We start from the raw sequence: 14,709 nt of genomic DNA, 5'->3' as shown, positions 1-14,709 counted from the left end.
CAAGCATGAGAGCAACTCCAGAAGGAGGTTGCAGAGCCATGATACTCATTTCTTTGGGAGACATGGCCATGAACATGGTCATGTCTTTAAAGAATACTGGGAGAACTGCATCCTTTACTGAAAAGAAAGTAGGGAGAGGTATTGACTCATAAGCTTACTAGAGTTCTTTGGGTGAATAAGTGGTGATATCCATAAAGCTATTTGTTTTCATTTCTTTTTAGATTTTCAAAAGCTTAAAAATGGTCTTACCATATCAAAGACTATTAAAAATGAAATTGCATGGAATTAAGGGAACCCCTGTCACTTACTTGTTTGACCATGAATAAGTCTATTATCTTCTCAGCCTCAGTTTCTTTATCTGTAAAATAGGAATATTACTTGCCCTCTCTTCATATTTTTAGATTTCTAAATGCTGTATTATTGTCATGGTGGCAGGATAAAGGGTTAAATAATTACTTCTTTGGAAAGAGAAATGTAAATAAATGATTCTTAGGGATTGCCATTAGGACTAGTCTTACCTTACATTTTAGTTTTTTTTCTTTCTTTTTGCAAGGCAGTGGGGTTATGTGGCTTGCCCAAGGCCACACAGCTTGGTAATTAAGTGTCTGAGGCTGGATTTGAACTCAGGTACTCCTGACTCCAGGGCAGGTGCTCTCTTCACTGTGCCACCTAGCCACCCCACTACCTTACATTTTAAATCTTACTTTTTATACTCTTTGTTTTATATCTCTTTAATTCCAAATTGATTTGTAGAATAGTTGAACCAATTTACAGTTTCCTATTGTGTTGGTCTTTTTCTGGAGGTAGCTAGGTGGCTTATATTGTCTGAGGTTACTTTGAATGGGATTTCTCTTTCTGTTCTTCCTGCTGTATCTTGCTAGTCATATATGAAAAAGTTGAGGATTTATGAGGGTTTATTTTATATCCTGCAACTTTGCTGAAGTTGCTAATTGTTTCTAGTAATTTTTTGGATTATTTCTTGGGATTCTTTGGGTATGCCATCATGTCATCTGCAAAGAGTGAGAATTTTGTCTCTTCCTTCCCAATTCTAATTCCTTCCATTTCTTTTTCTTCTCTTATTTCGGAAGCTAACATTTCTAATATGATATTGAATAGTAGTGGTGATAATGGGCATCCTTGTTTCACCCCTGATCTTATTGGGAATGCCTCTAGCCTCTCCCTGTTGAATATAATACTTGTTGATGGATTCAGATAAATACTGCTTATTATTCTAGGGAATAGTCCATTCATTCCTACACACTCTAGTATGGGTGCTGTATTTTGTCAAAAGCTTTTTCAGCATCATTAACTTTCAACCTGACCCTTCAAACTTAGAATTTTTCAATTTTTTGTTCTCTTGAATACCATTTTTAGAAGTGTTCTGGGAAGCAAATGAACAGTTTGCACTAGTTAAAAGTTAAGCTTTTCTGCTTTGTATAATGCCAGATCAACAGAGCTACTAGATCCTGTAGGAAAATTCTGTGAGGTTGTTTATAAGGGCAGTGGACTGGCAGATGAATATATGTGATCCCAAGTTTCTAATAATCCAAATTGTACTTCTAGAACAGTCAGGAGGACTTGACCCTAAATGTCAACTTTTGGCTACTGTTGGGACTAAAAGGGGTCTCTTCTAGCTCAAAGGTTCTATAATTATAAGTCACTGTGGACTGATGCTCTAAGACACGGGCTCATTGTGCTAATGCAACTAACTACAAGCATCACTTTGGGCGCTCTTTGAGCTCAAGGATATATTCTTAGTGTAAACTTGTTAATTGTAAGATGACAGGAAGTTTCCAGGGAAATATGAAAGTGACTTGTCACCCTGAAGCTTTTATCCAGAAGGGATACAGCAATCAGGAGGGAAGGATAGGGGCTACTGAAAAATGGAAGATGGGGATAGAAGAAGGTGAATGGGTACCTGGGTTGGGGGTGTGACTGACCACAGGGACTCACCTGTGGTTCTTTCATCTGCTTTCATCTTGCTATATGGTATGATTAAAGGCAGGTGAGTGGTGTGGTGGAATCAAGAAGACCTGAGTTCATATCTGGCCTTGGGCACTTACCAGCTTAACTTCTATCTGCCTCAGTTTCCTCATCTAAAAAAAAGAAAATAATAATAACCCCTATTCACCAGAGTGAATTGGATAACCTTAAAGTGTTATATAAATGTGTACTACTGCTGTTATTACACTCAGTACTGCTTAGAAATTTGTGACATCTTTTCACTTTAAGGTCTGATCTTGTTTTCCTCATCAGTGAAATTATGGATTAACTTCTTTAATGATAATTTTTTTCCTTAATGATCAAGTGAGATAAAGTATCTAAAGTTTTTTGTATACCTAAAGAACTATATATCATGAACAATTGCAATTATTACTGTCAATACTGCTTAGAAATTTGCAGTAATGGTTTTTCCTGGACTGGAATTGCCAAAGAAGTAGGAAGCTTGATCATTTAGAGAAGAGCTCCATCTTATTTGTCAAAAGTTCTTTCTCAAGGTAGACTTATTTAGATAGGTGGATGAATGAATGGTTGGATGATGGATAGCTGGATGAATGAATAGATAGATGATAGAAAGGTAGACAGATAGTAGGTGGATAGAGAGATGATGGATGGATGAGTAGATAGATTGATAGAAAGGTGGATGGATGGTAAATGGAATAGATTATGGATAAATGGATAGGTAGATAGGTAGATTAATAGATGGAAAGCATGTATTAAGATCTAACAATGCTACTTGGGGCTGAATATACTAAATGCTAATGTTTCAAAGGCAGGCAAGCAAGACAGTTCTTAAAGGAAATTTCATTCTGATGGGGTAGGATAGGAGAATGGTGGAGGACAACATAAAAAAGGGAGCTAGAAAGCAAGAGGGGGTGGCAGAGGAAGCTTGGAGATGGCCAAGAAGAGTTTTAGAGGTCTACTTCTAAAATAAGATGAAATGAAATCATCTCTCAGAATCCAGGTTCTGAGGGACAGAGTTCAAGATTCTGGTAGGAAAGAGATAGATAAATCCTTCATGTTTGCATAGCTCTACAAGCTTTACAGAACTCTCCTCAGAATAACCTTAGGGGCTGGAGCCCTCTTTTTGTTAATAAAGTTGAATTTCATTAGAAATGAGAAGTGATTTGCTGAGGACAACACAGCTGCTAACAGTGCCAGGAAGAACCAGGTGCTCTTGCTTCTTGAATCCAATATCTTTTTTTCCTGGTGTTTAATATTGCTTGCTCAAGTCAGAGGAACCTCATGTTCTCTCCATGTGGTCCATGATCAGTATATTTCCAAGATTTCCTTCCCATTGTTCATGCCCTCCTTGTGCCTCTACCTATTGACATTCTGACCAGCCTTCAAGATCTAGATTAAAATTTATCTGAGTTCTGAGAAAGTGAGAAGCAAAAGGGACCTTAGGTCATAGGTTACAGAAAATTGAGATGAAATTTGTGCAGTAATTTTTCAGCTAGTCAAAGATATCACTGTTTAGAATCAAAAGGGCATGAAGAGGCCACAAAGTCAATACCTCGATTATATATATATATATGTACAAGAAGCTGAAAAAAAGCCATCATCTAGTCCAACTCCTTTAAATAAATAACATTTTAAATTATGAGTTTGACGAATATCTACACAATGCTCCATATGTAAAGAACAGATAAATAATTGTATATGAAAAACAAGTAAAATATATACAGTTTGCTTTTTTAAAAACATAGATTAAATTTAAAATGATGTAATTCATATTACTTTTACTATCTCTGTCTCCATATGCTTTTCTTCTTTCTGCCATATATCTTTGAATTGATACATTAATTCTCTTTTCTTCTTTTTAATTTTTGAATCACTATCACTTACTTATTCAATATCTATTTAGACGAACCTTTCTAAGTTTCTATGAATCTGTTCCTTTCATAATTTTATGGCATTCAACAACAATTTTCTAATATATATTTATACATACATGTATATTTCTATATATGGTTGTCTGGTATTTTATCTCTATCTCTATAATCTCTCTATCTCTATCTCTATCTCTATCTCTATCTCTATCTCTATCTATCTATATCTATGTAATGTTGTCTGCATTTTATCCCCAATGCTTAACATGGTGCCTACCATAGTAGATGCTCAATAAAAGTTTGTTGAACAATTTGCAGGACATTCTTTTTAATTCTTTGTTATAGCAAAAAGTATTGCTAAAATATTTTATATATACAATTATAGTGGAACCACTGGGGACAAGAGTATATCAAATTTAATGGCTTTGACATAATTCCAAATTGTTTTCCAGAATGATCAAACCAATTTTCATCTTTAGTAATTGTATATTATTTACCCATCTTCCTATAGTCGTCCCTCCATCAATTGTTTCTTTTGTATTGTCCTTCTTATCTTTGCCCTTCTGATCAATAGAAGACAGAGCCTTAAAATTCTTTCAATTTACATTTCCCTCATTGGTGATTTGGAGCATTTTTATATAATTGTTGATAGTTTGCATTACTTTTTTTTTGAAAACTGCCTGTTCATATCTTTTGACCACTTATCTGATGTTAAATGGCTCTTGTGCTTATATATGTATGTACATTTCCTAAATATCTTGAATATCTGATGTTTATCAGTGATGTATACTTAAAAGATTTTTTTCAGGTAACTTACTGTATTCCTTCCTAATTCTCTTGATTTTGTTGATTTTTAAAATTTTATATATTAAAATTATTTTTTATCTTTTGTGATCATCTCTCTTTCATCCATAGTTATGAAAAGCGTCTCTTACTTTCTCTATTTTTTTAGTTAGTTTTTTTTTGCAAGACGATGGGGTTAAGAGGCTTGCCCAAGGTCAGGCAGCTGGGTAATTATTTAGTGTCTGAGGTTGCATTTGAACTCAGGTCCTCCTGACTCCTGGGACAGTGCTCTATCCACTGCACCACCTAGCTGCCCCCCCTTCTCTATATTTAATAAATATATGACTTTTTAAATTTAGATTTTGCAACTATTTGGAGCTTATAGTAGTGTATCATGTAAGATGTTGGTCTATCTCTTTTTGCAGGGTTTTGTTAGTAATAATAAGAAAGTCTTATGACTTTGTTTTATAGTCTCTACTTGCCTGAAATTGTTTCAGTTTTTAAAACTAAATCTGTAGGTTTCCTAATTAAATCACCATATCTACAAAAAAGAGTTAATTGTTTTTATTTGCTTGTTTATTCTCCTAATTTATTTTTCATGTCTTATTGCTATAGTTGGAACTTCTAGAACCATATAAAGTAATAGATTAAAGGGAGACAGACATAGCAAAAAAAGATAGAGGGTCTTGGAACCAGGAAGACCTGACTTCAAGTCCTCTTACAAATACTGGCAATGGGCAAATCATTTAATCTCACAATGTTCTAGGCAACTTGAATACTTTAGGATTTCTAGGTAACTCTCTAAAACTCTAAGTCAGAGAACGTGAAAAATCTTCATTGTTAGAGGAGATCTTGTAATCTAGGAGGTTCTTTTTATTAATGAAATTGCACTTTCAGTCCTTATCTGTATCAAAAAATAAGAATGACAGTGGACATTCTTGCTTTACTTTTAATCTTACTGGAAAGGCCTCCATTGTGACTCCATTGCATATCATAACAGCTCTTGGTTTTAGTTAAGTATACTTTACTGTATTAAAGAAAGGTTCATTTATTCATATGCTTTCTAGTATTTTTTACATGAAATGGTGTTGCATTTTGTAAAAAATTTTTAATGTATTTAGTAATGTAAACATATGGGTTTTATTTTTTGTTAGTAATAGTATTTTATTATGTTTATTTTTCTGAATTTTGAATCAACCTTTTATTCCTGCTCTAAATCTAGTCTTGTCTTCATGTATTGTTATTTTATTATGTTTCTGTACCTTTTCTTGCTAGTATTTTATTCAATTTTTTTGCATTCAAGTTTCATAAGTTGATAATATATAGAAATATATGTAAAATATTGTATAATATCATTTTTATTAATTAATAGTACAAATATTACTGGCATATGGTCCCATAATAAATAAAATTTGAGGATCATTTGAAGTATTTAACCATGCAGTCTTATTTCTTAATTTGTACAACTTTAACCTTTTAAAATATTTCTAATTATTTTTAATAAAAACTTGGAAAGATTGGAAGCAACTCTAAATGTTTAATTGAAATAAAAGGTAATGAACATCATTCCATTTGTACAACAGATTTGGACTAAGGATTTCAGGAAAGGCCTTTTTAAAAAAAGATATTTAAATATACCACAGAGGGGTGGCTAGGTGGCACAGTGGATAGAGCACCAGCCCTGGAGTCAGGGGTACCTGAGTTGAAATCTGGCCTCAGACACTTATGGCATTGGGCAAGTCACTTAACCCCATTTACAAAAAAACAAACTAAAAAAATATATAAATATACCACAGAGCAAATCATGTTCTTCATTGTTCTATCTATCTATCTATCTATCTATCTATCTATCTATCTATCTATCTATCTGTTTTTGTAGTTTTATTTATCTTTCCCAGGTTTATCTTTGTGAACCATATCTCATAGAAGGGATTTGGAGAAACGTAATTTTTAATAAAAATGTTATATTGGAGTTGATTGCTCTTTGAACATTTGATTGAATAAATATTTTTTCTTGGAATTTATTTATTCCTTTTTTCAGTTTTCTTCTCTGAGATTGGGTTACTTGTGCTCCTTATTTCTTTTTCTAGTCTAAAAATTAGCACAATGCTTCTAACTTAATAAATGCATGCTAGTTAATTATTAATCTGTGTATTTTATATTTTTGAAATCATCTATTTCATTTACTGCTTTGCATATAATGAGCTAAAATTGTCTCAATTGTTTCAAACTTTCTTTTTAACTTAACTTTAACTTAAACTTCTACTTTTTATACATTTAATAACTTTTTTCTTTTGTTGATGAAAATACATTCCCCCCCCCCCCCCCAATGATTTGCTTTGGCTGCATCTCAAATGTTTTCTCATTATAAAATTATCTATTGTTTGTATATTTTTCTTTGACCCATGCAGCCTTTACGATGATATTATTTAGTATCCATTAAAGTTTGAATCCTTTATTCAAATGCTCCTTATTTATCATAACTTTTATTGCATTGTGGTCAGTAAATGATAAGTTTAATATTTCTGCTTTTCTGCATTTGATTATGAGCTATTTCTGCCTCAGCCCATGGTCAATTTTTTGTAAAGGTACCAGGAACCACTGAGAAATATCTATAAATTCTCATTCAGGGACTGTCAGAGATTTCTTATACCCAACTTTTCTGAAATTCAATTTGGATCTTTTATATTATTCTAATTTTTTAATATTTCTAATACTCTAAATTTAAAACAAAATATTTTCTAATACTTAATTTTACTGTGTTCTCTGCAGTTTAATTAGTTTTTTCCTTTAAGTACATAGATGCATTGGCATATGGTGCATATGCATTTGTACAGATAGATATTATTTTGTTACCTATGGTATAGATTACATAATATAGTCACCTTGAAATTTTTTTTACCATGACTTTATGTTCATGGTTACTTCTATTCATGCTTGGATGCATTTATCTAAAGCATAGTAAATTCTGCTCTAGCCCTTCATTTTTACTATAAATGGTTCTTAATGATTCAGGTTCAGTGTTTCTTATAAAACAACATATTGTTGGATTCTTCTTTCTGCTACATCCTGCTCTCCATTTCCATTTTATAAGTGCATTTATCCAATTCATGTTCATTGGTGTATTAATTAATTATGATATTCCCATCATTGTATACATTTCCCCTCTTTTTTCCCCCTTCTCTGTCTTTACAAACAAGAAATTAGTGGAGAAGGAATCACTTTTACATTAGTCATCTATAATGGAAGTGTTCTAACTCTACTTCTCTGCACTAACTCTACCTAGTCCAGAGCCTGTTCATGGATGCTTGTACTTTCTTTTATTTTGAATAAAATCTTTATGATCCACACTTTAAAACTGAAATTTTAATAACTTTTATTTACTCTTTTTTAAAAAACATTTTAATTATTTATTTTTCCAACTACTTTTCAGCAATCATTGTTTTGCAAGGTTTTAAGTTCCACATTTTTCTCCCTTCCTTCCCTCTCCTTCCCCCTCCCGAAAGCAATCTAATAGAGGCTATACATATATAACCATGCTAAACATAGATCCATATTAATTATGTTGTGAAAGAAGATTCAAATCAAAAACATTAGAGAGAAAAGTCAACATAGTACATACGACAACTTTTAAAAATTAAAGATTGTAAACTCTGGTCTGCATTTAAACAGTTTCTTCTCTGGATATGGATATTTTTCACCACAAGTCTTTTATATTGTCTTGGATTATTTAACTTATGAAATGAAAGAATACATTATAGTTGATCATTCCCCCAGTGTTGCTCTTAGTGTGAATAATGTTCTTCTGATTCTGTTCACTTCACTCAGCAATAGTTCATGCAAGTCTTTCCAGGATTTTCTGAAGTTCTGTCCCTCATGTTTTCTTATAGAACAATGGTGTTCCAACACATTCACATGTCACAATGTGTTCAGTCATTCCACAATGGATGAGTATCCCTTCAATTTCTAATTCTTCACCACTCTGAATAGTGCTACTATAAATATTTTTGTACATGTGGATTTTTTACCCTTTTTGTGATATTTTTGGGATTGTATCCTAGTAGTGGTATTACTGGATGAAAGGGTATGCACAGTTTTATTGCTCATTTTTATAAGAATCAGTATCTTCTTCTGTTGCAACTGTAGAGATGGGCTGGACCTGGGTGATATACTGGTCTGAGGGCTCTTGGTGTGGCCATGCCACTTGTCATAGCTGACTTGTCTCTTGCTATGACTTGTCCATGGTCTCATGGGTAGAATAAGTATCTTAACTGAAATACAAACTTAGGTCTTTTGGACTAGCCCTTTTCTCATTATATTCATAGTAGTTGGAAGTTTGTTTTTTTTTAAAAACTAACTGCATTTCTAATGTTTTTCCAAGTATCACATTTCAAGAATTTATTCTGTAAACTAGGGAAAAGAACAATTATTTTTCTTAGTATAGGAAAGTGACTCTACAGTCCTGGATAAGGGATTTGAGTTGTTAGAGTCCTCACCCCCTGGCATGACCTTTCTGTTCCATTCAGGCCCATAGGTTAAACAGTATAGAAACATATGATGCTGGGGGTGACAGTAGGACCATGTACCCTTCAATGCATTGCAAGTCTTAACTGGAGCAGAGTATGAGGGGGAGAGAGGGAAAAAAAGGGAAGAACTGCTTTTCCCTTTTTGTCCCCCAGCAAGTCACACTGAGGGACCTTCTAGGGATTCAGAGGCAGGAGAAAAATCATTAGATATCTGGGCAGCTAAGAAGATAACCTGATTCAAAGAGAATGCTTGTCCTTTTTATTTTATTTTTTGAGGTAGAGAAGACTGAGGTGCAGCCTCAAAAATCCCTTAGAGGTAAAGAAGATACCCTAAACCAAAGAAAAATTCTTACATGGTGGTTCTGAACTCAATGAACTTTTAGAATTTATGTATGTGTGCATATATTTATGTGTGTGTATATATACACAAACACACACACATACATGCATATGTTTTTCAGTATAAATGGTTCCCTTAAAAACCTATATATTGTATGATATGCCTTTAAAAACATGATTCTGAGAAGGGGTCCATAGGCAACTTCAGAATGTCAAAGTGGTCTATGTCAGGAAAAAAAAAGGTTAAAAATCCTGATCTGACTAAAAGGAAGGGCACTTATAGGATAGAGTCAGGACGATTTGAGTTCAAATCTGGTCAAGGACAATTCCTAACTGTGACTCTGGGCAGGTCACTTGACTTTTTGCCTCAGTTCCCTCATCTGTAAAATGATCTGGCGAAGGAACGACAAAGAACTCCAGTATCTTTTCCAAGAATTAGGGGTCTCAGAGAGTTAGATATGATTGAAATAACTGAATAATAAATTATTACTGTTATTAAATGTGATGATAGGTACATCCTAAGCACAATATTAGTGCTATCTATTATTGTTATTATTATCAAATGTTGTAAAAATAATATCACAGTAGAAGCAGTATATAAATGCTATCTCTTCTTAGTAACTGGAGACAAGATAGAGTTTATAGGTCTTGTTTGGACCCATTCTGACCATGAGGAAGGAAGGAAGGAAGGAAGGAAGGAAGGAAGGAAGGAAGGAAGGAAGGAAGGAAGGAAGGAAGGAAGAGAAAGAAAGAAAGGTGAGGCTGAAGATTTGTGATTTTATAGAGGGTACCATTTATATTCAGGGTCTGGCAATCCTTGTGGATTATTTCCTACTTCCTTATCTCAAATATATGCTATTATATCATTTTCCCAGATGTCCAGAAGGTGGGAGGGGGGGAAGTGGGTAAAAAAGCCTTTGGTGCCCTAGCATTCAACTAGCTTTGGTTTTTTTTTTTTAAATTTATTTTTAGTCTGATCTTAACAAACACCAAATAAAAACAGACATCACTGTGGGACAGGAAAACAGCAGGTCTCCAGTAAGTACAACTGACTTTTCTTTTTAAATATTTCAGGTTAACTAACATGCAACTTTCAAAATGGCTCTGCTTGTCTGTGGTTCTTTTTGGTCTTCCTTCTTTTCTTTTGTCTGCATTTTCTTTAAAAAAATCTGAACAACCCTTTTTTTTTTCTTTTTTCCTCTCTTTCCCCTACTTTCCTTTTTCACCTTCTCACTGGCAGAGAAAAAGGGGGAAAATGAAGTCTTATAAGAAATATGTATTGTAAAATAGGACAAATTCCTACATTAACAGTGACCAAAATGTGTGTCTTATTCTAGACCTTGAGCCTATCCATCACCTATCTGTCAAGAGTTGGCCAACTGCCAGCATCCATTTATTCATCTGTCTTTCTGTTTGGTAGCAGTACATTTTTTAAGGGACCATGACTTAAAACAAAAAAGTACCCATTTCATGAAAGCCTTAGATATTGGATACAGCATCTTTGGGTGGTCTGGCTCTGGGGGGATGATTCAAAGCATGTAAATGTTTTCTTAGCTGATGGAAGGTCAAGGCTGGATAATTTCTTCACAATTACTTTAGTACAATTTTTCTCATTTTCCTGATGAGGAGACTGGGAACAAACTTGGCAGGATATCCGAGGTCCCAAAGGTAAATAAAAGTGGGGTTTTGTTCTATTAAATAATGACCCAAAATAAAATTTTCCTTCTGGAATTCTGTTAATAGTGCCAAACATTGATGATTAGTTGTCCCCCTCCTAGAGCTGGGAAACAAGTAGGCTCATCTTCACTGAAGGCAACTTGTTTTTTCTATTGTTATTGTTTTGGACATTATTTTTACACTCTGATCTTCCATCTCTTTCCATCTCAGGTGGAGAGAATTGTAGACAAAAGGAAGAACAAGAAAGGGAAATGGGAATATCTCATCCGATGGAAAGGTTATGGAAGCAACGAGGACACATGGGAACCTGAGCATCATTTATTGCACTGTGAGGAGTTTATCGATGAGTTTAATGGGCTCCATGTGGCAAGAGAGAAGAGAATTAAGTCTGGGAAGCAGACCAACACCCCCAAATTCCTAAGAGAAAGCCGAGGAGCTCCTATTGAGAAACTGTCTCATCGACCTGAATCAGGGAAGAGCAAAGGGAGCTCTCACAAACGAAAGAGGATGAACCCTTCTCTCCAAAAACCAAAAAAGGGGTATGCCACAAAACCCCAGTCAGGGGGTGATAGGGCTGCCAAGACTGTTTCTTACCGAACTACGCCCAGTGGCTTGCAAATAATGCCATTAAAAAAGACGCACAGTGGGATCCTGAATGGAGATGCCAGTCATGAGAAGATGGCAGGACACTTTGAGGATGCCTCCCACCCATCCAACTTGGATTTGAATGAGCATGAGGGAGAACCAGATATGGCCAATGAATGTGAAGTTGGCCATGATTCCGTTGTTGCAAATGGAATTGGTATGTGAGTTCACTGCTTAAATACCTTCTCTTGGGTTTTCTTGGACTGATAGCAGACAGACAATGCCATTCATTGGTGATCCAGTAGCCTGGTGGGGGAAAAAAGCAAAGGCCTTTAGATGGGTTGCCCTCAGTGTTGCAGACGGCCAGTAATTCTCCCTTCATCTTTCTCACCCAGGGTCATATGGACTTGGTCATGGGCCCACATTGGTTACAGACACGTATGCATGTGGGGAGGCCAAACCTTTGAAGCACATGTCTGGTCACGAGTCAAGGTGTATAATGAAACTGAAATTCCTGACTGCACTTCAAGAGACCCAAGGCCATGGTAAAACCTCCAGAGTAATGCTGCTTAGTGGGGTCTTTTCCAAAGCCCCTCATTCACTATGGCCACAAGGGGCTTGTGTGTCCTCAAGGGGTCGATACCAAGGCAACAGGGAGTTTTCTTTGAGAAAACTTTCACCTTTACTAGAGTCCTTAGCCCTCTTCCCAACATTTCCCTACTGCTTACAGCACCATGTAAACTCTGTGTGTGTGTGTGTATGTCTGTGTGTTTGTGTGTGCATGTTTATGTGTGCTTATGTGTATGTGTCTTTGTGTATGTGGTTATAACTAGATCTAGGGAAGTGTAGACCCCTTTGGGGTGAGGATGGAGCAAGTCCTCCACTCTTTCTTCCCCGGGATCTCTGTGCAGTTTTTGAACCCCTCTTCATATATGTGGTCCTTCACCCTCTCCATTGGCAGAGCTGCCTTTTCCAGAATTCTTCTGACTCACACCTTCCTCCTTGGGTTTTACCTGCTAAGATGCCCATGTCTTTAGGAGTCCTCCTTTTGGAGAAGCCTGAACCTGCTTTGCTTACAGTAGGCACTTCATTCCTGGAGGAGGGATAACTTCGTTGTTTTTTGTTTGTTTGTTTTTTTGTTTTGTTTTTTGAGGGATAGCTTCTTGCTAGTTGTACTGATCATAGGTCCTACACTGGTTAGCCAGTGGTGTGCTGAGCCTGGTATCAGAAGACCTGAGTTCAAATACAGCCTCATGCACGAGCTGTGTGATTCTGAACAAGTCACTGAATCTCTGTTTGCCTCCACTGAAAGATATGTATAGTAATAGTTGTAGAAAGTGCTAGCTTCCTAGCTTCATTGATGTTTCTATTTCAAGAAGGATCCCTGTAGCTTCTGCTGAGAAAAGAGAGAATGGGTTTACCAAGACTATTCTAACAAATGCAGGATCTATTTGTTTAAAAAAATATCCTTAGCTTGGTTGTTGGGGATAGAAGCTGTCATGATTGCTATGTGGATCTATGGCAGGGATCCTTTTCCCAACAGTTGATATACCTTTTGGAAATCCTTTTTCCTCCTTTTCCCCCCAATTCTGTGTCTTTGTCAATAGTTTTATGTTTTATTGCCAGAGGTCTAAGTACCAGGCAGTCAGGAAACCACTCTGTGGGGTGGGGGGCCCACACAGAGTAGAACTGTATAATGAAGCTGTCCTAAATGGGAAGGGTGATGAGGTTGTGGTGGGTCAGGATAGGGGGAGTAAGAACATCATGGTGGATGAGATTGGGATGGCAGAAAGGGAGTGAGATTGACTATCTCCAGATAAAGTTAATGTTAAAATAGTCTATAAGCATGGAGGCTCTGTGGTCAGCACTGGGAGATACAAAAAGTCTCTCAAGTAGCTTACAATCTAATGGGGAGGGCAACTATGCCAACAACTATGAACAACGTTTAATCAGGGTAATTAGGAAACAATTACAGGAGGGCAGGCACTGGAATGGGAAAGGAGTCCTCCAAAGTAAAAGCCAGACTTGTAGAGAGTCAGCAGGCAGTATGAGGAGATGAGGAGGGAGAGCATTCCAGACATGGGGGACAGCCAGAGAAATGGTCAAAGCCAAGAGATGAAGTTCCTTGCTCAAGGAACATCAAAGAGACGGGCAGGACCATTATCTTGGGCATTCAGAGAACTCTCACTGGAAGTTAAAAGAAATTACCCTGGAGTCAGATTTCTCATTGTCTGGGAGATAATTAGTGCAATATTGCATCTCAGAAGTGGAGACCAGAAAAGTGGTCATCTCAGCATCTACTTGTTCCCAACAACTCTTTAAATATTTGAAATCAACTGTCATGACCCTGGAGTCTTTTCCTCTCCATATTGAACATGCTATTCATTCAAATGATATTTCCTCCCACCAAAGTGGCACACTAGCTAATGTTGAGCCCTAGAGCTTCTCCAGGCAATGGGGATCACCTAGAAGACTGGGCTTCCAGAGGGTCAGCAGTTTAAACTGTTGCTCTCACCAATAATAACCAGCTTTCATTTTCCCCATAAAGTCTTGATGCAATTTTAAAGGCAACATTCCACTTAAGAAAAGGAATTTTCTTAGGAGAGGACTTTGTGTTTTCCCATTAAATCAGAAGCTCTCTGAGGACAGAGATTCTTTCTCTCTCTCTCCTTTTAAAAAAGAGCTCCCTGAAGAAGAAGTATTTTTATTAGGATGGAATCTTCATAAGTACAATTAATCATAGCATAGAGGAGACCCTGAATTCTTGAATGTTATGAGAGGGAAGCTTAAGTTTTGGAAAGCTTTCCAAACTGAAAATCTTTGCATGTAGACCCAGGGGAGGAATAATAATGCATTAAAGTTCAAAGAATCAAATCTTCAACAATTTGAAATATTTTGTTGTCCACAAATCATAATGAAGATTGGGGAAGCTAATTTGTGTTGGTGGGAAGATATTTGGACATAGA

General features: G+C 35.9%; 1 protein-coding gene across 3 annotated transcripts in view; it reads left to right on the top strand.

The window, feature by feature from the left end:
• Positions 1 to 14,709, top strand: part of CDYL2 (chromodomain Y like 2) — a 220,833-nt gene that overhangs the window by 122,809 nt on the left and 83,315 nt on the right. The window contains exons 2-4 of one of the 3 annotated variants that reach the window (XM_074203879.1): positions 10,454 to 10,519; positions 11,369 to 11,960; positions 12,139 to 12,288. In XM_074203879.1, the coding sequence (XP_074059980.1) occupies positions 10,454 to 10,519; positions 11,369 to 11,960; positions 12,139 to 12,288 (808 nt within the window). The remainder of the gene's footprint in view (positions 1 to 10,453; positions 10,520 to 11,368; positions 11,961 to 12,138; positions 12,289 to 14,709) is intronic. The other 2 variants (XM_074203887.1, XM_074203896.1) reach the window with 2 other exon arrangements.

The sequence above is a fragment of the Macrotis lagotis genome, chromosome 1 (genome assembly GCF_037893015.1).
Source record: "Macrotis lagotis isolate mMagLag1 chromosome 1, bilby.v1.9.chrom.fasta, whole genome shotgun sequence".
Lineage (NCBI taxonomy): Eukaryota > Metazoa > Chordata > Mammalia > Peramelemorphia > Peramelidae > Macrotis > Macrotis lagotis.
The sequence above is the reverse complement of the archived record's forward strand: the minus strand, read 5'-3'. Positions and strand labels throughout refer to the sequence as shown.